The sequence below is a fragment of the Strongylocentrotus purpuratus genome, unplaced genomic scaffold, assembly GCF_000002235.5.
Source record: "Strongylocentrotus purpuratus isolate Spur 01 unplaced genomic scaffold, Spur_5.0 spur5_scaffold_21, whole genome shotgun sequence".
Lineage (NCBI taxonomy): Eukaryota > Metazoa > Echinodermata > Echinoidea > Camarodonta > Strongylocentrotidae > Strongylocentrotus > Strongylocentrotus purpuratus.
Genome location: NW_022145607.1, coordinates 35,937,215 through 35,959,739, shown reverse-complemented (window position 1 = coordinate 35,959,739; position 22,525 = coordinate 35,937,215). Strand labels below are relative to the sequence as shown.

The 22,525-nt window shown below is 39.0% G+C and overlaps 1 protein-coding gene across 1 annotated transcript; it reads left to right on the top strand.

Moving 5' to 3' along the window:
• Nucleotides 1–8,582: 8,582 nt before the first annotated feature.
• LOC591544 (akirin-2) lies at nt 8,583–19,107 on the top strand. Its single transcript, XM_791103.5, has 5 exons — nt 8,583–9,009; nt 11,112–11,407; nt 12,821–12,908; nt 14,084–14,155; nt 14,910–19,107. The coding sequence occupies exons 1-5, from the start codon at nt 8,841–8,843 to the stop codon at nt 14,918–14,920; spliced, it is 636 nt and encodes a 211-aa protein (XP_796196.2). The 5' UTR covers nt 8,583–8,840; the 3' UTR covers nt 14,921–19,107.
• The last annotated feature ends 3,418 nt before the right edge of the window (nt 19,108–22,525 follow it).

Sequence of the window (22,525 nt, the reverse complement as noted above, 5' to 3'; positions counted from 1 at the left end):
GACTAATTGCACAAAAAGTGAATTGCTTTTGCTGTATGACAATATTGCAGCTCTAGCGCCATCAAGAGGCGAGTATACGTAATATGTTTTGTTTTGTTATACGTACAAATTATGATCAGCTGGGACTGGGAACTTTGACCTAGTTAATCGCTCATCTCATATGCCTCATAATCATCCAGTCGATTTGTGCAACACTACAACCCTCCAATAATTTATGCATTTACATTTATTTGATATATAGTTTTCAAATATATGTAAATTGTGACTTGAAAAGTTGCAAAATAATATATTATTATTATTATTTTACAAATTGGCAAATAGATCTAGATCTATATGGTCCATAGATCTATATTATTCAATTTAAACACACTATAGTAGTTACCCATTTAGTTACTAATTATTTTTAGTCAACACAAACTACTTAAACAAATACACAATGCCCAACAGGCCAGCATTTACACCCCCCAAAAAAACTTTGTATTCCAAAGAAAAGAAAGTTGGTACATGTAAATACACGGTACTACCGGTTAATGCGCAATACCCTGAATATACGCGTACGATACACAGCCAATTATGGAAAGCCGTTGGTGACTTTATTCACGTGCCCCAGACGTATGGAACGCGGCACACGTCTGCTAAATTGACCAATCACCGCCTGTTATTTAGCAGGCGCGTGCAAGGTGTGATAGCACACGCCTGTTACTTTATTAGCACACGTGTGCCTTTTTCCAGACGGATGCTGTTTACTGCGCATGCGTCTGGAATTGATCGACCAATCAGATACCTTGTTTAATATGGAGTTTAATGTGCGTGTACGGTGAGTGCATGCAGCGCAGACAAGCAAAAATGTACTGGGCACGTGGTGATCGACGCACGTGGTACTCTTACCCTTCTTAAAAGTATTGACTTTGATTTCTATGTCAGAAAAGATGTATACATTGTAAGAGTACTTCCATTGAGGTTGGAACTCTCTGATGCAAATTATAAACGAGGTGCCGAACTGCTATATGAAAGTTTATCCTCCACCTAGTATTGGAGTTTGTTAATACTATAAAGCTAGTCTAGGGTTGATAAAGAAAAGGTAAGTCTAATATCATGAATGGTAGTTTCCAGATTTACAATCCATCATTCAGAACCTACGCTAATTGCAAATTAGGTGATATACTATGCAACAGTGCCATTGTGATAACGTGTATGATCCAGTGTAGATATACGGTATAATGGAGTTAGTGTTGGAACAACAGATTAGATCTCTCCCCCTCTTCCATCTCTCCTTTATCTCTCTTGGGTCACTCTGTACAGAGGTCACCTCACTCGTGGTAGGGGAACACACACACACACACCTCCCTGCTCTCTCTTTCTCTCCCTTTCTTCCCCAATATTTTTGTTCATGTTGTGTTGTTGAGCAACACTCTCCATTGGGCTAGGACAGGGGGATTAGTGATAGGAGGCATGTTTGCTTATCAGATTAGAAGTTGGAAACACTGTGAAGAGTTTGCATTTGCTTGGCACAAGGGATTGTCTGACCATTATTATTTGGTAGTTTTCAATCGAATAAACCTGCTCATAATTATCCCATAGGCCTAATTGTATTTAAGGGTTGATGTTTGGATGTTGATTGGCTTATACCAGGGTATGTGAGTTAAACACCTCCCTGCTTATACTACAACATGTATTGCTGTATATTGCGCGGCAGTTTAGTTTAGTGGATGTTATCACATTTCTTAGAGACAATCAATTTTAGTCTATATTTCTTGTCTTGTATATAGTTTATGATTATTCCTTTATATTTCTATGTCATATGGGTAGTCGAAGCATAATAATAGTGCAATAATTATAGGTGAATCACATGCAGATTGCAGTATTGATTGATAAGCTCGTTTTCCTAAAACGATATTTACACCTGGAATATGTATGTGTTGTGTGCTGGAAGAATACAATTACATATTTCTATGTTAGTATTATTATTTCTAAATCTGAGAGGATAATAGATTAGCGCGTTTAGATGAGATTGCCTAGATACAATGAAGTAGAGTTAGGGTATAACGAATCACCATCAGGGGCGTCTCCAAAGGGGGGGGGGGGGTGGGGGTGGGGGGTGCCGACAAGTTTTTTTCCCTACGAACTGTGACTTTTTATCCGCTGTGACGACTTCGAGAGTAACTACAACTACTATACTTGTATTTTCTCGAAGTTTCGCTTTCCTATAATATCAGCTTAAGAAAGCAGAGGTTTGAAATTTTCGGGGAAACTGAATTCAAACAAGGTTTATAAGAGTCAACAACGGTACAACGAATCGTCTTCTTTTCTCTATATTGTGATGAAACGCCAAAAATTCCGCCCTTCGCGCGGAAGGGGAGAAAACATCATTTAGACGAGTAGAGAACGGTACAACGCATCGTCTTCTTTCTCTAAAAATTTAAGGAAACGTCAAAGCTTCCGCGCTTCACGCGAGAGGGGGAAACTGAATTCAGACAAATATGGTTTATTAAGAGTCGAAAGCGGTACAACGAATCGTCTTCCTTTCTCTATATTGTGATGAAACGCCACAAATTCCGCGCTTCTCGCGGAAATAAAAACTTCATTTAGACGAGTCGAGAACAGTACAACGAATCGTCTTCTTTCTCTAATAATTTAATGAATCGTCAAAGCTTCCGCGCTTCGCGCTAAAGGGGGAAACTGAATTCAGACAAATAGGGCTTATTAAGAGTCGAAAGCGGTACAATGAATCGTCTTCTTTCTCTAATAGTTTAATGAAACGTCAAAGCTTCCGCGCTTCGCGCGGGAGGAAACTGAATTCAGACGAGGATTAAGAGTCGAGCGCGGTACAATGAATCGTCTTCTTTCTCTAATAATTAAATGAAACGTCAAAGCTTCCGCGCTTCGCGCGGGTGGAAACTGAATTCAGACAAGGATTAAGAGTCGAGCACGGTTCAACGAATCGTCTACTTTCTCTAATAATTTAATGAAACGCCAAATCTTCAGAGCTTCGCGCGGGAGGGGGAGAACTGAATTTAGACAAGGATTAACAGTCGAGAACGGTACAATAAATCGTCTTCTTTTCCTAATAATTTGAGGAAATGTCTAAGCTTCCGCGCTTCGCGCGGGAGGCCTATCACCAACACCCCCGCGCTCTTTAAGTGATTCGCTTGCTCACTACCGCCCCTCCCTAAAATAAGATCCTAGCTCCGTGTCTGCATTAAAATATATAGCTATGAATGCTGACTAAGTTGACGAAATAATTCGTATATTTGTGTCGTCGTGGAAAATGACCATTTGCGCATACGCAAGTACTATAGATAGTCCATAGGAAAAACAATTTAGCCTTCGGCCCCGGGTTTATAGGGTTACATTTGTAGATATTGGAAAATTAATTTTGTCGGTAATTGGTGGCTAGTTTTGTCGGTAATCGTTGGCCTCTACACCCCCCCCCCTCCCCCACTGAAAAAGGTCTAGCGACGCCCCTGATCACCATACTAGTATGAATATGATGTGTATAAGAACAAAACATATATAACATTATCTGTATGTAAGTGTTTATTCGATTTGATAATGAAACTGTTCTTATAATAATGTAGATGTTAGTTAAATAGGAACTCTGTAGGACCATGCATTATAGTTTAAGGCATGCCCACATAGAGAAATTTGTTATGTTAGGGGTCGGGGCCAAATGCAATGAATTATTGATAATTTATTGCATTTTCTTTGTGTTTTTTTTATTGGGCGGCGACGTACCCTAGCCCCCGCTGTTTACTCGTACCAAGGGAATACTGCGGGGAGGGTGGACCGAATGGCGCAGAGTGGTCGTAATGATTTTTTTTTTTTGGGGGGGGCAGGGGCTGGATGATGGGTCGCGTACATTATTGGGGCACGCCTTTTTTCTTTATTTGTTCAGAAATGTACGTTTTCAATAAATGTTTTCTACAAATATTCGGGGCCATGTGGCGTCATTCAGGCGCGGATCCAGGATTTCTTAGGGGGGAGGGGGGCCAAATTTGAAATCATGCGAGCCAAATATTGGTACGTAATGGTGACCAGCAGTGATGAACTAGGGGTGGGTACATGGACGGGCGAGCTTCCCCCTCCCTCCTCCACGAAGCGCGGAAGCTTTGACGTTTCAATAAATTATTAGAGAAAGAAGACAATTCGTTGTACCGTTCTCGTCTCTTAATCCTCGTCTAAATTCAGTCCCCCCCCCTCCTGCGCGAAGCGCGGAAGCTTTTACGTTTCATTAAATCATTATAGAAAGAAGACGATTCGTTGTATACCGTTCTCGACTCTTATTTTAATCCTTCAAAAATCTTCTTTGTCTGCACCTTTTTCTTCCTACGTCCTCTTCCTTTTCTCTCCTCTCTCTTATTTTTTTGTTTTTGGGGGCCAGCGTTTAAGGGAGGACCGCCCCCACTGCCCCACCCCGGCCCCGGAAGCTCAGGGGTTTAAGGCAATAAATCACCGTCAGATGAGCATCTAAGGGCCCGCCTTAAACCCCTAGGTGGAATCCAGGGGGCAGAGCCCCCGAAAGCTAGGGGTTTTATAGGCATTAATCACGGTCAGATGAGCATATTTTGATACCTCATTATTTTGTGCCACTGGCAGTTAACCATTCTTTCTTTCTTGCTCTCTTTCTTTCTTTTTCTCTTTAATATACTTTTTTGTTAAGTGTGTGTTGGGGGGGGGGGGAGCTTGAGGCTCCAGATCCCCGCCGTTCCGCTCGCCCTGACATGTAGGCACCTCAAGTAGCATATTTCTTGCCTGGCTGTAAATTTAGGAATTTGTCATTTTCCAACAAACGCATTCAAAAATATAGGTAGTTTACTAAAAAGTGAGGACAAATCTCGGAAAAATTATGTCATTTTAGCATTATTTGTAAACCACCGTTATGGAATTAGAAATAAAACACGTTTTAATTGTATTTCCCCCAAGCCGCCCCGCCCCTATCAGTACACCAGTGCCCCCCCCCCCCCCTCCCCCGTTACACCTTGTTGGCGGGAAAAAAAATCGCAACTGAATTCCCCTACCTTTCTCCTTTCTCTTTTTTTGTCTTTCCCTTTCTCTCCTCTTTACCTTTCCCTTCCCTTCCTTTCCTCTCTTATAGGTTAACCGGGGGGGGGGGGCAAGTGCCTTTCGGCCCCCATCCCGCTCCGCACGCTGTTGAAGGGATTAACAGCAACTGATCTTCCCTTCTTTTCACCCTTTTCTTTTCTTCTTCCTCTTTTTTGTTCCCTTTTAACTCTCCTCTTTCCCTTTTCCTTCCTTCTCTCTCTCTCTCTCTCTCTCTCTCTCTCTCTTTTTGCGGGGGGGGGGGGGGGGCAAGGACAGCTCGGCCCCCTGGATCCGCGCCTGACGTCATTGCCTCGCTATCCTCTTATTGTTTTCTTTCTATTGGTAATATACATTTCTCACTTTCCCCCTGAGAATCTCATCTCCTAACACCAGCATCCAAGTCATATTGATAATAATATGTTTTTGTGTGGATGCACTAATAATCTAATATAGATGTGAATTCTGAAAATGTATTTATATAAAAGTCAATAATTATGAATATACAATATTCTGAAAATAGTTTCATTTCTTCAAAGATTATAAAAGATCTTGTGAAATGTCATGCCCGCAATACGATACAAATCATACAACCTGGGCCAATGCATGGGGAAATCAAGTTTTTTGGGATAAAGAGGAAAATTAATGGGAACAAAATATATAAAGCAATTGACAAATAGTGAGGCAATGGCGTCACAAACTGATAACCAAATTCGCAATTTGTGTAGTGATTTCCATTGTTCCATAGTTTTTCATATCTAAAAAAAAATCATAACTTCCTTATAAGTTATCCGATTTTACCCTTTTTTTTTGCTCTGCTCCTCTTGTTTTTCTGCATCTATTGAAAGCGAAGTATTTTGAAGTGAATTTAGCCTTTAGGTTATACCACATTCAAGCTTTTCGTAAATATACAATATTGCACGATATATTTTCCAAATAAGTAAGGAAGTTAGATTTTCAAGATTTTTAGCTAAATAAGATATGATTTTGTGAACGGAAGGCATATGTGAACGGAGCTTTTATTAGAACTTATGGACCTACCATCTCCAGGCACCCAGAAACTATACAATTTTAGCCAATGAAAATTCAAGATTTTCGTTTGTCCATGACATCGAAATTCTCAAAACCTCAGGATACCAAACGGAGCTAACCGGACTACAAGCCTAGTTACTGCTCTGAGAGGGTGGGGGGGGGGGGGACTTTAGAATTGTGTCTTGTTGGGGGATAGGGGCTTGAACACTCTCGGGCCTTGAAGGTTTTCGCGTCATGTAGCGTACAAAGGGGTAATGCAATCCCAATATGATTTACTGTTTGAGTTCTATAATATTTGAAATAATTGATAGTGTTTATATATTACGTACGCTTAAATATATATTTACATAACTCTACGTTTTTGTTTAACGCTGATTGGAAAACAATAACTGATGATAGGGGGGTGGATGGTAGTATCTTCATTTGTTCATTGTGTATTATTTTTTTCCTTCTTTATACTTCTGTTCTTTGTTTGTTTTTAATATTTGAATGTTTAAGATATGTGTAATAATAATAATAATAATAATAATAATAATAATAATAATAATAATACTGTCTTGTTTACCCAGGGTAGCCTCATCAGTAATAATGCTGTTCTCCCTGAGGTCCCTGCAATCAAATTATAATAATACGATGTTGGTCATAAAGGTGGCCTATTTACCCCAGTTTATGGAATGATTTTGACAATGATTTATTCTTAACAGATCTAGATAATAGTATACATTCTCAGATTAAAACAAAATAATAGTTTGCAAGTGTTTGTTTTACATGACTGCATGACTGCTAAAGTGTGTGCTACCAGGCGTGGGAGGGGCGAGGAAGAAGAAGAAGTGCCCCTGAATGCTTATCTGACCGTTATAAAATGCCTAAAATTCCCTGAGTTTCTGGGGTATCAAAATATGCTCATCTGAACGTAATGAATGCCCCGATAGCCCCTGAGTTTCCTGGGGCTCAGCCCCTGGACCCCACGCCAATTAGTGACCTACCCGTGTCATTAATAAGGTATCAAAATATGCTCATCTGAACGTAATGAATGCCCATTGCCCCTGAGCTTCCGGGGCTCCGCCCCTAGACTCCACACCAATTTATGTTCCGCGAGCCTTGACGTGCATACCTCAAAATAAGCATATTTCTCGCCTGACTGTAACTTTCGGAATTCGTTATTTTCCAACAAACTCATAAACAGTATAATTTATTAAAAAATTATGTCATTTTACAACATTTGTAAATCACTAAAATCGAATTAGTAATGAACCACTTAAGGGGGAGGCTGCCCCCTTCGAATTAGTACGCCAGTGGTGTCTAGAGGCGTATCTGGCGCTTGGTCTCGTTTGGGGAGGCGAGATGAGCGCGAAACCATATTTTTTTTCCCCTTTTCTTTTCCTCTTACTCTTTGTTTTCTTTCCCTTTCTCTCCTCTTTCCCATTCCTTCCCTGCCTTCTTTCTTTCTCTCTCTCTCTCTCTCTCTTTTGCTGAGGGGGGAGGGGGAGACAAGGGCCTTTCGCCCCCGATCCACACCTTGATGGCGGGAAAAATCGCAACTGATCTCCCCTACCTTTCTTCTTCCTCTTTTTTTTTCTTTCCCTTACTTATCTCTTTCCCTTCCCCTTCCCTTCCTTCTCTCGTTTTAAAGTTTGCTGGGGGGAGGCAAAGGCCTTTCACCCCCTACCCGAACCACATGCTGTTGGCTGGATTAATTGCATCTGACCACCCTCCCTTTCTTTTTACCTGTTTTTTTTTTCTTCTTTTCCTTTTTTGTTCCCTTTAGCTCTCCTCTTCCCTTTTCCCTTCCTACTCTCTTTTTTTTTGTCCCCCCCCCCCTGAGGATCAACAAATTGTTGGCGAGAAAATCGTAACTGATATCCTCCTTCATTACTTTTCTTATTCCTTTTCCCCCCTTCCCTTTGACTCCTCTTCTCCTTTTGTTCTTCCCTTTCCTTCCTTCTCTCTTTTTGGGGGGAGGGGGAGGGGGGCAACAGCCTCGTAGGCAAGGCCCTCTGTCGCCCCCCCCCCGCCGATCTCTTTTTTCCCCTCTTTTCTTTCCTCTTTCCCCTTCCCTTATGTTCCTTCTCTCTCTAGCTCTCTTTTTTTGGCGGGGGAGGGGGGGGGGGGGGAGACCCCTTCGGCCCTCCCCCTGGATCCGTGCCTGGCCGTGGGTGTGTCCCCCATCCAATATGTACTGACCTGAGCAGTTTTGTAATAGCGAACAGGCCCCGTACGTACTGATCGAGCTGAGCAGCTTTGTAACAGCGGACTTGATTGGTTGCCTTAAAAATCAATTTACGAGCGTTCTGCGCATCCGTCTGGCAAAGTAATAGGCGTGTGCAATCGCACCTTGCACGCGCCTGCTAAATAACAGGCGGTGATTGGTCAATTTAGCAGACGTGTGCCGCGTTCCATACGTCTGGGGCACGTGAATAAAGTCACCAACGGCTTTCCATAGCCAATGAACTTATCGCGTATATTATATGCACGTACGTACATAGTACGTACGTATGCACTGTAGATTTACTATACGTTCGTACGTAATTCCCGTATCGGCCATCAGCAACTCCGAAATCAATCTTAGGGCTTAGAGGAAACACCGATTTAAATCGCGAATCATCACTACATTTTGGAAAAATAAGGGAGAAAAGCTGATCAAATATTATAAAGTGGAGATTTATCCACATCGTCCTTTAATTTTGTAGTGAATTTGAGTGTCGCAAGTGCCCGTTTTCTGGGCTTAAAAGGAGGAGTGTTTTCTTAATTCTTGCTGTAGGTATACAATGGCTTGTGCGACACTAAAACGGACTCTTGACTTTGATCCTCTTCATAGCCCTGGAACCTCCCCTAAAAGAAGAAGATGTTCACCGATAATAACTCCATCGACACCAACATCTAAAAGTAGTCTTCAACAATCACCATTTTCTCCAGTCACGCCAAGAATATCACCAGGTGAGGTTACCGGATGCTGAACATAATTCGTATCATAACAATGACCGGGCCGGACCGGGCCGGGTCGGGGGCGAGTCAAGAGAAGAACGACAATCGAACGTCATCAACGAATGAATGAATATTGAATACCGGGTCATAGATCTAGTTACTTTTCAAAAAGTGTAGTCTAGGTATAACATTTGTGACTTGATAATAAGTTTACAAGTCTCACTTAACCAAGCTTTTTGAAAGGGGGGGGGGGCGTCTAAACGGGGTCTGACTAGGTAGGCAAGGGTTGCAAACTTTATTGAGCCAGTGCCTGAGGCTGAGGGTAGAGGGGGTGGAGTGACTGAGCAGTGGGCAGTATAGTAGGGGCGCTGGTCCGAGAATGCGGATCTTCCGCTTAAATGATGATATCCTCGTACACGCGGACACAATCACAATGTTTCCTAAAAAATAAGGATCGTCTGCATTTTAGTTTTTTGTAGGGCGCTCTGCGGGCTTCGCGTTCCGATCCGCGCGCTGGCAATGCGAAGAATAAACAAAGTCTGCATTATAAAAAAAAAACAGTTCACCGTCTTCTTTTATGGGTCCGTGTTCCCAAGGATTTATTGCTCACAACGTTAAAGTCTGTACTAAGTCGAGGTCTAGACTCTAGATCTAAATCGCATCAAGAAAATCATCGCGGAATCCGTTTTTCGGATCGGAAATCAGAATCGTAAGCGAAAAATGCGGGCAATCTTTATTTTTGTGGTCACCCCTTTAATAACTTAACATTTCCCATGCAGACAACAAAACACTTGTAAAATGTATCTGTTTTGAAATATCTTTCACAGTTTTCCTGAAAATGTTATTTTGAAGTTGGGGGCCTCAACTATATGGTTCAATTTCTTCAGATTCAGTGGAGCAATGAATTTGAAACTTGGAAATTTGTGGAAAACGCACTGCTAATAGCAAAGTCAAGCATTCAAGAATCTCCGGGCATCTTCTTTGTTCGGAAGATGGTCCCCTGTCATGCTTTTGATCAGAATGCTGTGACGTTAATGAAGTCCTGATTTTAAACGTAAGGCAGATGAAGTAAACACTTATTAATAGAGTTGAAATGGTATGACACTGTCAGGGTGCTACAAGAATTTTTTTCACCACTTGCCCTGTCGGGCAAGTGGGTTTTCAATTTACTTGCCCAAACAATATTTCCACTTGCCCAAAACTTTAAAGCGAAAAAGGACTCGAGGTTAAAGCATTTATTATCTCGTAATGATAAGTTAGTGTTTTAGATAGCAAATTAATGCACATACATGTACAGTGTAACTGTACTGAATAATAACCTAATATGTCAAAGAAAATGGTCAACAAAGGATGGTTGAAGGTTTAAAAAACGCATTTTATTGATTCTCCATAAATAATCAGATTCACATGAATCTCGGCAAGGTAGAATGGTTCAAGCAGGTTTAAGTTTTTAATATTCAGTCATGTAAAAAAGCATAATGACCCTGTTGTAAAAAATATGATACAAACATGTCATTAATGGTAGCCACATGAATAAATATCAAACATTTGACTTTTTGTACTTACTAGAAAATCCCTGTTGTTTATTCCATTCCGATTCGCACGTGTTCATTTCCCTAGAATAATGACGTCATATTTGGCGTGATTCAACCAATCGGCAATCAGAGAATAGCAAAGGCCTGTCGGTGCGGCCTGCAGAGCTAGAGAGAGAGAGCGCGAATAAGCTCGCAGCTGGTACGATCGCGCTAGCTGTCTCTAGCTAGCTCACGGCCGGCCGTGCGTGGAGGCGGAGCGGCATTCATGGCTTGAAGTGTCACTGTTGCATGCGCGCTGAGCTAGCTGAGCTGGCTAGCTGTCTGTGAAGTTTTTTCGAAATCGGAACGATCGCTTTTTTGCTTCTGGATTTTGACGACGGGTAAGAAGTTGACGGGTGAATGGTAGAGTTCTTGGACACTAGGAAATTACTGTAAAAGTATCACTTGCCCGAATCGGGCAAGTGATAATTTGATTTACTTGCCCGACGGCTCAATTTGGTTGCCCCGGGACGTCGGGCAAGCGGGTTTGTCGCGCCCTGACTGTTTTTAATGATATTTACTTCTGTTGTTTATTTACAGGTCAACTGGTAGCTCACATTAGTCATGAATGGCGCAGGATAAGGCGAAGGAAACGACTAGAAGAATCGTACAGCAGTGAGGCGCCTTCATCATCAGAGATGGTTGAACATTCATCTAGGTTTGGTCTTACATCATCGGCGATGGTTGAACAGGCGTCTAGGTTTGGTCTTACATCGGGATGCTTCTCACCACCCCCGTCCACCTCCACCAATCCTATGCCACAGCCCACCATGCCTTCAGGCTCGTCGTTACAACAAACACAAACCAAAGATCAACCTATGTTCACTTTAAAACAGGTAGGGATAGAAGAAATCACTATGAACATGATGGACAAAGAAAGAGGACAAAATATACAGTTCCTCATTCTACCCTCAACAATTGCTGTGGTAGACAAAGGAACATACCTTCAGTGCTATTATGTAAAAATGAATAGAACGGGTGAATATGCATGCGACACCGTGTTCTACACATTTTTACATAGTAGCAGTGAAGGGATGTTCCTTTGACTACCTGAGGAACTGTACATTTTGTCCTCTTTCTTTGTCCGGCATGTTCATAGCGAATACAGTGAAACCTGTCTATAAAGACCACCCAAGGGAGACGAGGAAAGTGGTCTTTATAGACAGGTGGTCTTTGTAGACGGGTGCCTCTATTTCATGTTTCAATGAGAAAACATTTCAAGGGAAACTAAAATACTGTTATGTGATTTGCCGTCAGGCTCGTTACAACAAACACAAACCAAAGATCAGCCTATGTTCACTTTAAAACAGGTAGGGATAGAAGTAATTCAGTGAAACCTGTCTATAGAGACCACCCAAGGGAGACAAGGAAAGTGGTCTTTATAGGCAGGTGGTCTTTGAAGACGGGTGCCTATAGTTCATGTTTCGATAACATTTTTTCAAGGGAAACTAAAATATGTGGTTTGACTGTACCTTCTTATTCATTGTCCCATGGATAGGAATTCAAGTTGGTGCTTACATGTACATGTACCTAATCCTTACATTAATCCATTTGAGTAGAGTCGAGGCTTGCTTAGATATGAAGTGGTAAATTGCGCTGGTAAATGAATGGGAAGTGCGCGTAACAAAGGTCCTACACATATTCACTGAGCTACATATGTTATAAGATACAGAAATGTGAAGCATATGACACTTACCTCGTTATAAAATATTTTTTTACAATTACGGTTTACTGCTACATTTCTGATTGAGGCTTTAAATTGTGGTCGGGCACGCGTATATTACAAGTATCATTGTGTTTTTTTGTTTTTTTTTACTGGGGGAGGGGGGATCTGCTAGTGATGTGATTAAAGCTTATCTGTACTAGTTTATGAGAGGGATTAGACTGCCCTGCAAGGTCACTGGACAGGTGGTTATCTCATCAACTCAGCTCTCAATTAACATAAGAAAAAGAGGATCATGGGGGACCAATGGTCACCGATTAGGCATTGTTTTCTATATAGAGGGAGCAAGTAGCTACAAGTAGGACAGTGTGGCTTTAAATAAACCCTGTTGTTTTCATAAAATTTATATAAGGGGATCGGTTGACAACATGTTATTGGAAAATAGGTTATACATGTACACATGTTTCCATACAATTCCTTACATTTACAATTAGTAACTAGTTGCGATGAAGAATCTTTATGATAATGTTCTTTTACTCAGATAAATGCATGTTTTTACATAATTTGATTGGTTCTACTTCTACAGGTCATCCTAATATGTGAACAAATGTTGAAGGAGCAAGAATCTAGGATACGTGAGGAATATGACAAAGCCCTGTCCTGCAAGTTAGCTGGTAAGTCCCACTCCTTTCTTGTCCAGGGGGGTGTTTCACAAAGATCCCAAGTTGGACTAAACAATTATGGAAAGCCGTTAGCATCTATGAAAATATTTTGTAAAAGTTATTTAAAAGGCATAGAATGTTGATTCAAATCATTCATATTTTCTATTATCATGGGAGATTTCATGTTTCTTGATGTGGAATTTATGAAAAGTCTTAAATTTTGGAGTTTTGCTTTTGAATGTATTTCAGCATTAGGCTACAAATGGCTCTCCATAATATTTAAGTCCATCTTAGAGTTAAGTTCAACTTAAAATCTTTGTGAAACACCCCCCTGGATACTCAATACTCAGACTATTCACAAAACTGTTGGTCATTTGATAATTTGATCAAGGAGAAATTTATCTTGTAAAAAATAACAGTTTAGTATTTAAAATAATATGTTATGACACCTCATGAACTTCTACCCGCTTGAGCTCGACCAAGAGTCTCCGGTCAGAAAGCCCACTTGTCCATCGTTCAAAATTATTTTGGAAATGAAGTCTCTCGATGTGCATGCATAGATAGCATAGACTTTGATGAGGCTAGCTGTACCCTAAGGAGGAGAGGCCGGTTCGCTCAGTTAATATTGAAAGCGTCTGCCTTTTGAACCAAAGATAGTGGGTCCGAATCCGACCCAGGCGGATGGCTGAAGCCTGTGTTGTGTGTTAACGTGCCCTTCCCCTGTGTCATAGACACGGGATAGTTTACAGTGGAGAACACTCCCGTCCCTCAGATAGGATGTTAAAGGCCCCAATTAAAGGTGAGTTCTCCACCTTTGCACATTCAGAACTCACTGCACTATTGGTATTAGAGTAGGTGGAAAGTTCTCAAGCAGTTATAATGGGGGGAAAGACCCGAGGGTCAAAGTGATATAATTCACTTCTCCCCTCCCAGGCTCTGATGACGCCAAATACATAATAATATTAATTCAGTCAAACCCGTCTACAGCGACCGCCCAAGGGAAACACAAAAAGTGGTCTTTGTAGACAGGTTCCTTTAGTACATGTTTCGTTGGAAAAACCATTTAAAGGGAAACAAAACATGTGGTCCTTGATGATCACTAAAGCAGGCTTGACTGTAGTAATAATAATAAAAACAATGATTATTTAGATATGATTAACCAGAAGTTCATTTCTTTGTTCTTTCAGAGCAATATGATGCGTTTGTGAAGTTCAATCAAGATCAGATTCAGCGTCGCTTTACCTCCACCAGCATGAGCTGTAAGTATCATAGTCAAATCATTTTCAGGCCTTTTGAAGGAAACCTCACCTCGAGAAATAACTATACTGAGATTGTATTTGTGCCCATTAATCTACAAGATTACCCACCAAAGTGTATGAGGGAGGTGTTAAGCAAGATATTCTTAGCATAATGTACAGTTTCTCAGCACGGCATGGGCATCGCCAATTTTAAATTTGTATAACTTGACGTACTGTGCAAAGTCGTTTTTCAAGTAAATGTATTCAAATACTTTTCAACATCTGTTTATTAGGTGCAACATAATCCGTTTTACTTTCCTGCGCCCATTTGTACATGTGTCTGAAACATTATTGTTATGAAATATGAAGTGATAAATATTGACAAATTTATCACTACATCACCAATAGACTGTAGTGTTATGAAAACTGTTTGGCAAACGCAAAATTTGATTTCGATTTTCAATCATAAATATCTTGATATTTAAACCGGCGATCGGCTTGTAAAAGTCATGGGTTCCTGACTGACCTAAATGTTTATAATATTCATTACAGCATGAGCTAAATCAAGGATTTTTTTTTAACGATCTAAGACTAAGTTACCCGATCTAGGCTTTTAATGATAATTTATAATCATAGATTTCTCTCATGATGTTGTAAACAAAGTTCTGTTTGTCTAAACAGCATGATGATTTACCAAGTAGTTTTAGCATTTTATTTTTTAAGTATTTGTATGTGACTGAAAGGTTGTATTTATATTGTTCTCTTCCTCTCGTAGATGTCTCATAAACCCACCCAAAGTGCAATGATGAAACAAAGAGATGTCCATACAGCTCTGTCATACCAACCAACCAACCTACCGTACTCCAAGGACTCACAATGCAGACGCTTCAATATCATGGCTTGTTACATGAGATGACTAGTCACTGCAGTGGGCACAGACGATGGCTTACATCATTGTAGCGTCCCCCCCCCCCCCCCCCCATTTAACGTAACTCCTGTATTGGATCACTCTTGATACCTAGATATATATACTTGTATGCATGTTATTCCTGCAAATAGGACTCGATGTAGATGGCCATGATCTACACCCCCCCCCCCCTCCTTCCTCATGAAAGAAGAAGGTAAAAAGAAGAAAATAGTGATGAAAGTGTGATCATATGATTTAAATAAGTAGAAACAAAATGAGAAATCCACAGAGCTATTATTTCTGAAGAGGGTAGAGACTTCAAGCTTTTTCGTAAGCATCTAGTTGAGTTATAATTGAATTCATATGTAAAGGACTCTATCAAAGACTTTAGTTTACCTTATGAATGTTTTAAAATGTTAGCCTATCAAAAGCTTAAAGCGTGCCATTTAGCTTAGGAGAGCTTCACATGAGCTCTTGAAAACTAAAACATGAGCAATAATAATATTAACAACAATAAATAAAAATAACGATGCTAGAAAAATCAAAAGGAGCTCCCATGAACGTAAAAAGATTAGAACATTTAGTTTTACCAACAAAATGGCCAAAGAGTCATGGACTTGCACATGTATACAAAGCTGGTAAATTTTGTTTTGGACTGGTATGCCAACCAAGCATAAGAATTGTGGGGGGGGGGGGGGGGGTGCCAACTAGCCAGCAAATTCCTGTGTAAATGCGTATTTACCCTTATTGCATGCATTTGTGTATATCGAATACTGTTATTCACTTGTATGATTTACACACGTATTACTTGGCAAGGAAACGGTGAAACTCAAGTTTTTTTTCTCTTTCCACAAGTGTGATAGAGGAAGACGGCCATCTTGTCATTACGATGGGATTCATTAACATTGTATCATTCATTGTACACGGTCACAATATATGGCTAATGATGATGCATTACAGTTAATCTTATTTCAGGGTTTGCATTGCGAGTGAGTGTATTGAAACTTAATCTGTTGATACCTTGTATTCTGTAAGAAGAATTCATGGTCTCAACCACAAAATATCTCATGATAATGAGGAACCAGATGACTTACATCGTGTATAATATTGGACGAATCGAATAAATATGTTTACTGCCTTCGTGATGTAGAGTTCTGGGATAAGTATTAAGCTCAGCCAAGATTACATGGTTGAAATCGAAAACATTAGCTATGGAATATTATCTGAACATCATTTGTAGCAGATGACCTGTGTGTGTGTGTGTGTGTGTTGGGGGGGGGGGGGGGGTGAGTTGAGTGAAGTATGCTGTTAACTGTACTGTGGTCTTATACTTGATATACATTTACATGTACAATGCATAGTTTTGAAGGCTGATCTTTCATCCTAAGGTTTGCACAATGAGGGAAAACCCCAGTTCTCTTTTAACAGTCATTTCCATAAAACAACCTCCAAAAATCTTTCTCCATCATTCTATGAGGAGTAGGAGGAAATGAACTTAAAACGCCCTACAACAAAAACTAAAGTTGGTCTTGGGTTCCCTATTCTATACGAGCATGTACGGGTGTGTCAAGTAGTCTACTCAACTGTCACTTTTATGTTAATTGAGAGTTGATCTAAACTTGCAGTATCTGTTTATAGAAAGTAATATTGGACACTCATACTCTGCACACGGAACCCTGAGCATACAGAGCTAATTATTTGTTGGTGATTTGTACACTTCAAAAACTGCAGTCTGGACAACTTAATGGGTTTATGAAATTCACTGTACGTGTCAATGATCACTCTTATAATGAGTGTGTCTGAGTGTAAATCGGAGAGGATCATTGTTTCCCAGAACTCTACTTCACATATGATATTGAGGGGTCAGTGACACAAGGACGTAACTCCATTTTGGCCATTTTGAGAAAAAGTGGCTAATGTGTCACTGAGCACTTGGGCCTTAAGGAGTTAAGTCTATGTTTCACTAGCCATTGACTTCAATGGGGGTGTTGGGTGAAGTCTTTGTGTTTCCTGGAAAGCCCACATTTTTCTGAACATTTTGATATCAAATACTCATTTTGGCAAAAAATGGAGTTCCGTCTTTGTGTCACTGACCCCCTCGATATGTTCCACTTGAAGCGTGAAGTGCGTGAGGCATTATTGTACAGGAAGTAGAAGAAAAAAAACGTGCAGAAGCCTCTCGCTTTTCTTAACCCCTGTGGGATTATTTTTGTTGAACCTTTTTTTTAAATATGATACATTGATAGATATTTTCACACTTTTATATGTGTTTATGTGTTTGAGAATGAGCCTCTTAATAGTGAGGAAAGGAAAGTGTGTTTGTTCTGCATTGTCCAGACTGTCTCTATCATTGTAAATATTGAAGCTCTCTCTCATGATAGATAAGGTAACTATGCTGTTCAGTAAATCCTATTTCCTTGTGTTGTCTGTTTTGGTGCTATTAATTTCTGGCCAACATTCTTCAAAAGTATAATAGAACATTTAAATTTATTCGTGTCATTTTATTGAATTATTCTTATTTATTCTTCATTCTTTTGAGTTAGTTTTTTGCCCTTGTTCCGAGGTTTGTAAGATGAAACAGTAGGTTTTAGTAACTTGTAAATAGTTTTTTTTTTTTTTAAAGATTGATAGAAGATGACAAAACAAAGACATAAAAGTGTGTGCATGCAAGTTTGAAGCCATTAAACCAGTTTTCATGAGAAAGCATCCTTATATAATACATTTCTACTTCTGTTCTGATGGTAAGATTTGTAGATTTGGCCATCAAAAGAGATCTGAATGCCTCTCGTAGATAAATATGAAGTCTGGTACTTCAAAGGGAACAAAAAATTAGCTGTGCAATGAGAGTCACTATCCAAGGAAAAATATGAAGTTCTTTGCCAGATTTTATAACCCATTATTTGAGAACTATTCGGAGTGGCCAATTTCGAAATCAACTGGTATGATTGGTGTTTAATTTTGTGAAAACGGGTCTTAACGTTACTGGCCATATTTATTTGATTTATGTAGAAATTGTAAAGAGTTAGAAGAAACCGGAATCTAAAAATGTTTTCTCTTTCTATTATGTGAAAGGTAAGTTCTCATCCCATAATGAACAAAAATGATATTGGTACAAACAAACATAATCAAATGAATGTATAGAAACCATTTTCATGTGCTCATTCAATAATTTGCATTTTAGATTTGTTTGGAGAATTATTCCTTAAACTCTAAGTATATAATGTTTCTTTAGGTTTTGATGTATTTTTGCTTCTATATCTACTACGGTACTTTACCATGTTAAATGCAGTGTTAACCATTTCCAGACTTTCAGAATGGCAATCTTTTATCGCAAGGTGCAAACTGAGCGAAAATCTGATTTTTGATTGGTTGTTGGCACACATCTCTCATTTTACGAGGTGTAGCTATTTTAAAATCAAAACGAGACAAAAAGAATTGGTTGTTTGTTGAGCTTACTAGACAACTACATGTATTGTACATTGTATATCATACAGAGATGAGGGCATGTGTTACAGGACATGCCTTTATTTTCTCTCCAGTGTCAGATGACAGACATCCCCTTTTCTTATGAACTTTTTAGATTATTTTCCATCAGGAACTATGTGACCATTCAGCAGAGAGAGTCTGGAAATGGTTGACTCTAAAATGCATCTTTAAGTAAGAAATTGTATAACAAAGACCTCATTTATAATTATAATGATATCTCTGTACATGCGTAACTAACCTGTAAATGTTGTCATATACCTATACATGTATATACACAATAATTTGCACCTCTCCCCTCTTTTAATATATTCATTGAAGAAAAAAAAAGGGCATATTAAATACGACATTGACATTGATTGCTGTACATATGATAAGACTTGAAGTATTTACTGGTTTAGATGTTATAGTTAATGTAGCTAATATTGAAGAGTATATGGAGAGGAGATGCAGATGTTGCAGGGATATTGAGTTGTACTTCTTATTGTATCCATTCTTGACCTTTTTTTTTCCTGGTTTATGAGATGTCACATTGAAATTGTTAGTGTAAAAGAATAATAATAATCAGTTTCTGGTATTAAAACATAATTGTGTGGTTTGTGTTTTTTTCTGTGTGCTTTCTTCTTTTACTCCTCAATTTATATGTAGAGTGATGAAAAAACATGTCTGTCTGATCATATATTTTGATATGATATCTACTACAGGCTGATATGAATGTTGAACTGGGCCCATTTTCAAGCCCCTCTAAACTTCTAAAGTGTTGGGAGCCTAACAAAATTTGATGGCTAAATTTCACCCTAAATTGGTTCATAATATGAAAGGATGTGTAGACACATTTCTGCAAGGAATTTCAAAACAAATTTGTTTGAAGTCAAATATTGATGAAAGAATACAAAATTTAGGTTTTCTGCATATAACAGAAAATCCAGATTATTTGTTTTCGACACATTATTTGGGAGAAATCTTTGCAGAAGTGTCATCCTCTTTCACATTATGATACAATTTTAGTGAAATTTTGCCATCATATTTTTGGTGAATTTGGGGCTCCAAACACTTTAGAGGGGCTTTATTTTCAGACAGTTCCAAGTGGAGAGGGGAATGTTCTCCATTGGATCCAACTCTAGCCACTGCACATCTGTCAAGGTTTTCAATTCAATCCAAAGAATGTTTTATTAAAAATGTATTTGGAAGTACACAGACTGAATTATACATGTTTCACAGATACAAATGTATCAAGTACAATATTGATATGAATCGCACAAAATTATTAACCATATCACATTCGCACTATTTCACTTGAAGCCAATCCTTTCGGGAAATATAATTGCATTATATGGGAAACTTAGTAAAAGGTAAAGACCAGTTTTGGAAACGCCCCCCTCTCAAACAATGAAACGGAAGCTCTTATTACCAATCATGTGAAAGATGTTTTGACTAATACGTGACGATACAAATTTTGCTGAGAAACCGCCTACTAATTGATATATTTGGTAAATTATTACATCTTTTTGGACCGGATAGATATCGCACACGTGTTGCATAGTCCCATAATATATACATCTTTACTAAGACTGGTCCAAATTTATTATCATTTTGATGATTCCAGAACCTTGCAGTACACACCAATACTTATACTGTATGCTAGATGATCAACCTTTTCTGATCGATTCCACAACATTGCTTTCACAAGGCAATCGCATGAACATAACTGGTCTTTATCTTTAATAATTTATTTTCTTTTTATTGTGTACCGATAATGGAATGGAGGTTGTGAACTACATGTACATGTATGAATACATAAAACACAAATATGGAAATCACATATTAACACAAGTGTCTGTGTTTAATTTATACATGTAGACGGTCAAGTCTACTGATTTAATACCAGTATACAGTACGTTTCTTTTATTTTTTTCTCTCAACTATTCATGTATTTTCTCACAATATTATTTTGCACCTCCACAATGTCTCCTTTATTCATAATCTTGAGTCATTGCAACTTCACATAGAGCTTTTAACAAAGAATCCTTCCCCCTCATTTAATTTATGATCTACATTTAGTTTAATATGGCTTGACATTGTACAGATTTTAAAAGAGATTAAAGGAGAGGTGTCGTGGTTGAGTGGATATGTCACCGGACTGTCAATCACAAGGTCTGCAGTTCGAGTCCCGCCAAGCCACTAATGTCCTCAGGCAAGATATTGATCTACATTAGCCACAATCAACCCAGGTGATGTAAATGGGTACCTGGCAGTAATTAATTCCTTGAAATGCTAGAGCGCTGTAATGGCAGCCCCCGGCCCCCCCCCCCCCCCCACTCAGTGTTATTTAGGGTACGCATGTGCTTGTTCCCTCTTTTTGAAAGCACCCCCTATCTGAGGACTGCCAACATTTCCGAACCCCCCTTTCGCGGGTTTTTTGAGGGCTTTTCCTGCCTTGGAGACCCCCCTAAATTCGGAAAAATGCTCAATGTACCCCCTAAATTCAGAAAAATGCTCAATTTACCCCCCCTTAATTCAGAATAATTTCTCAGGAGTCCAAAGAGATGAAAGAAAAAAAGAAAAAACACCCCCTTTTTCAAGAAATCTCCGGGTGAAAGTCAAATACACCCCCTTTTCTTACAATTCACGGGCCGGACTTCGTCGCACGAAAAGTACCCCTTTACCGGACATTTTGGTAACACGCATGCGGTCATTCCGACCCCGGAGTGGGGGGCCGGGTGGCAGCCATGCTAGAGCCAGGGTAATAATCGGGAGCGCCAGGAGTGTCAAGTCTGACAGACATGAGCTCTATACAAGAACCCACTATTATTATTATTATTATAAACAGAAGGGAAAGATCATGCTTTCCCAACAGACCAACACTGAAAACAGAAACACAAATTTGCACATATTGGAATACTTATTAAAACATGATATTTAATGGTATAATAGTACATATTTGTATATTGAAGAGAAGTAATCATCTTGTATGATTGTAGTTGCTGTATCCTGAAAAGGATATGTTCTACTATCTAAAAACATTGTTCAAACTTGTAATTTTTCCCTTCCAACAAAATATTGAAAAGTTAGCAAGTGCTACATGTAGTTTGGATCTAGATAATGATAATATGAATTACAACATTGATGATAGTTACATCTGCATTGTAACTAATGATGGTTTTAAAGGGCTTTACATACTGCTACTTAGAAATACCTTAATGAGAAAACATAGCAAGTGCTCAGGGTTTCAAGTGGTTTATACATCCTGAAGATGCATTATGAAAACTAATATACGTTCTTCATTTTTATGAGAAATAGTTCAGTTGCTATAATAAATGAAACTTAAACATTGTTGGTACATAATTAGTACATGGATAGTTCAATAAGACAGCATCAATTAGGTTTTTTTTCCATTTATGACAATTAAAATTTATTAAAGCAAAAGATAAAATAATTTTCAGAAACCAGGCATCCAAATAAAATATTACTACTATGAATAGATTCTTATACATGTATTTCCTTTTCAGTTTGGGAATAGTTTTTTTTTTCTCAAATTATGGCAGAGATTTCTCATGATTACATTTAGAAACTTAAATCACAAAACAGTTTTCACTCCATTTCAGAGTTCTGATTCAAGGCATTTTCTGATTTCACAAAATGTATGAGGAACATTTCTACTTGGCATCTATAAAAACACATACTGATGACTTCTTGTGCATATCCTTTAGTTACCGTCATGATGTGAGCCCCCTAACATTACTTGTGCTCTAGATACATAGGTGCACATACAACTGGCAGGGAGGGGGAGGGAGTTTGGTAAAGAAACCAAAGTGGTACTTAGAGGAATTCCACCAATACATAGCTTTTCCCGGATTTTATGAATAGAGCATCTTGAAGAAAACTCAATTTAGATTCACGGCCAAAAACAATCCTGCACTGCTGTAGTACATGTAGTTTCATTACTTTGATTTGGAAAATTGTCACATATTATTCTGAAACTCTTGTGAAATAAGATAATG

Bases quoted from the DNA above. Each gene is read 5' to 3' on its own strand.
- LOC591544 (XM_791103.5), top strand. From the start codon at position 8,841: ATGGCTTGTGCGACACTAAAACGGACTCTTGACTTTGATCCTCTTCAT. The intron at 11,408-12,820 runs GTAGGGATAGAA...CTACTTCTACAG, and splicing joins CTATGTTCACTTTAAAACAG to GTCATCCTAATATGTGAACA. The intron at 12,909-14,083 runs GTAAGTCCCACT...TTGTTCTTTCAG, and splicing joins CCTGTCCTGCAAGTTAGCTG to AGCAATATGATGCGTTTGTG.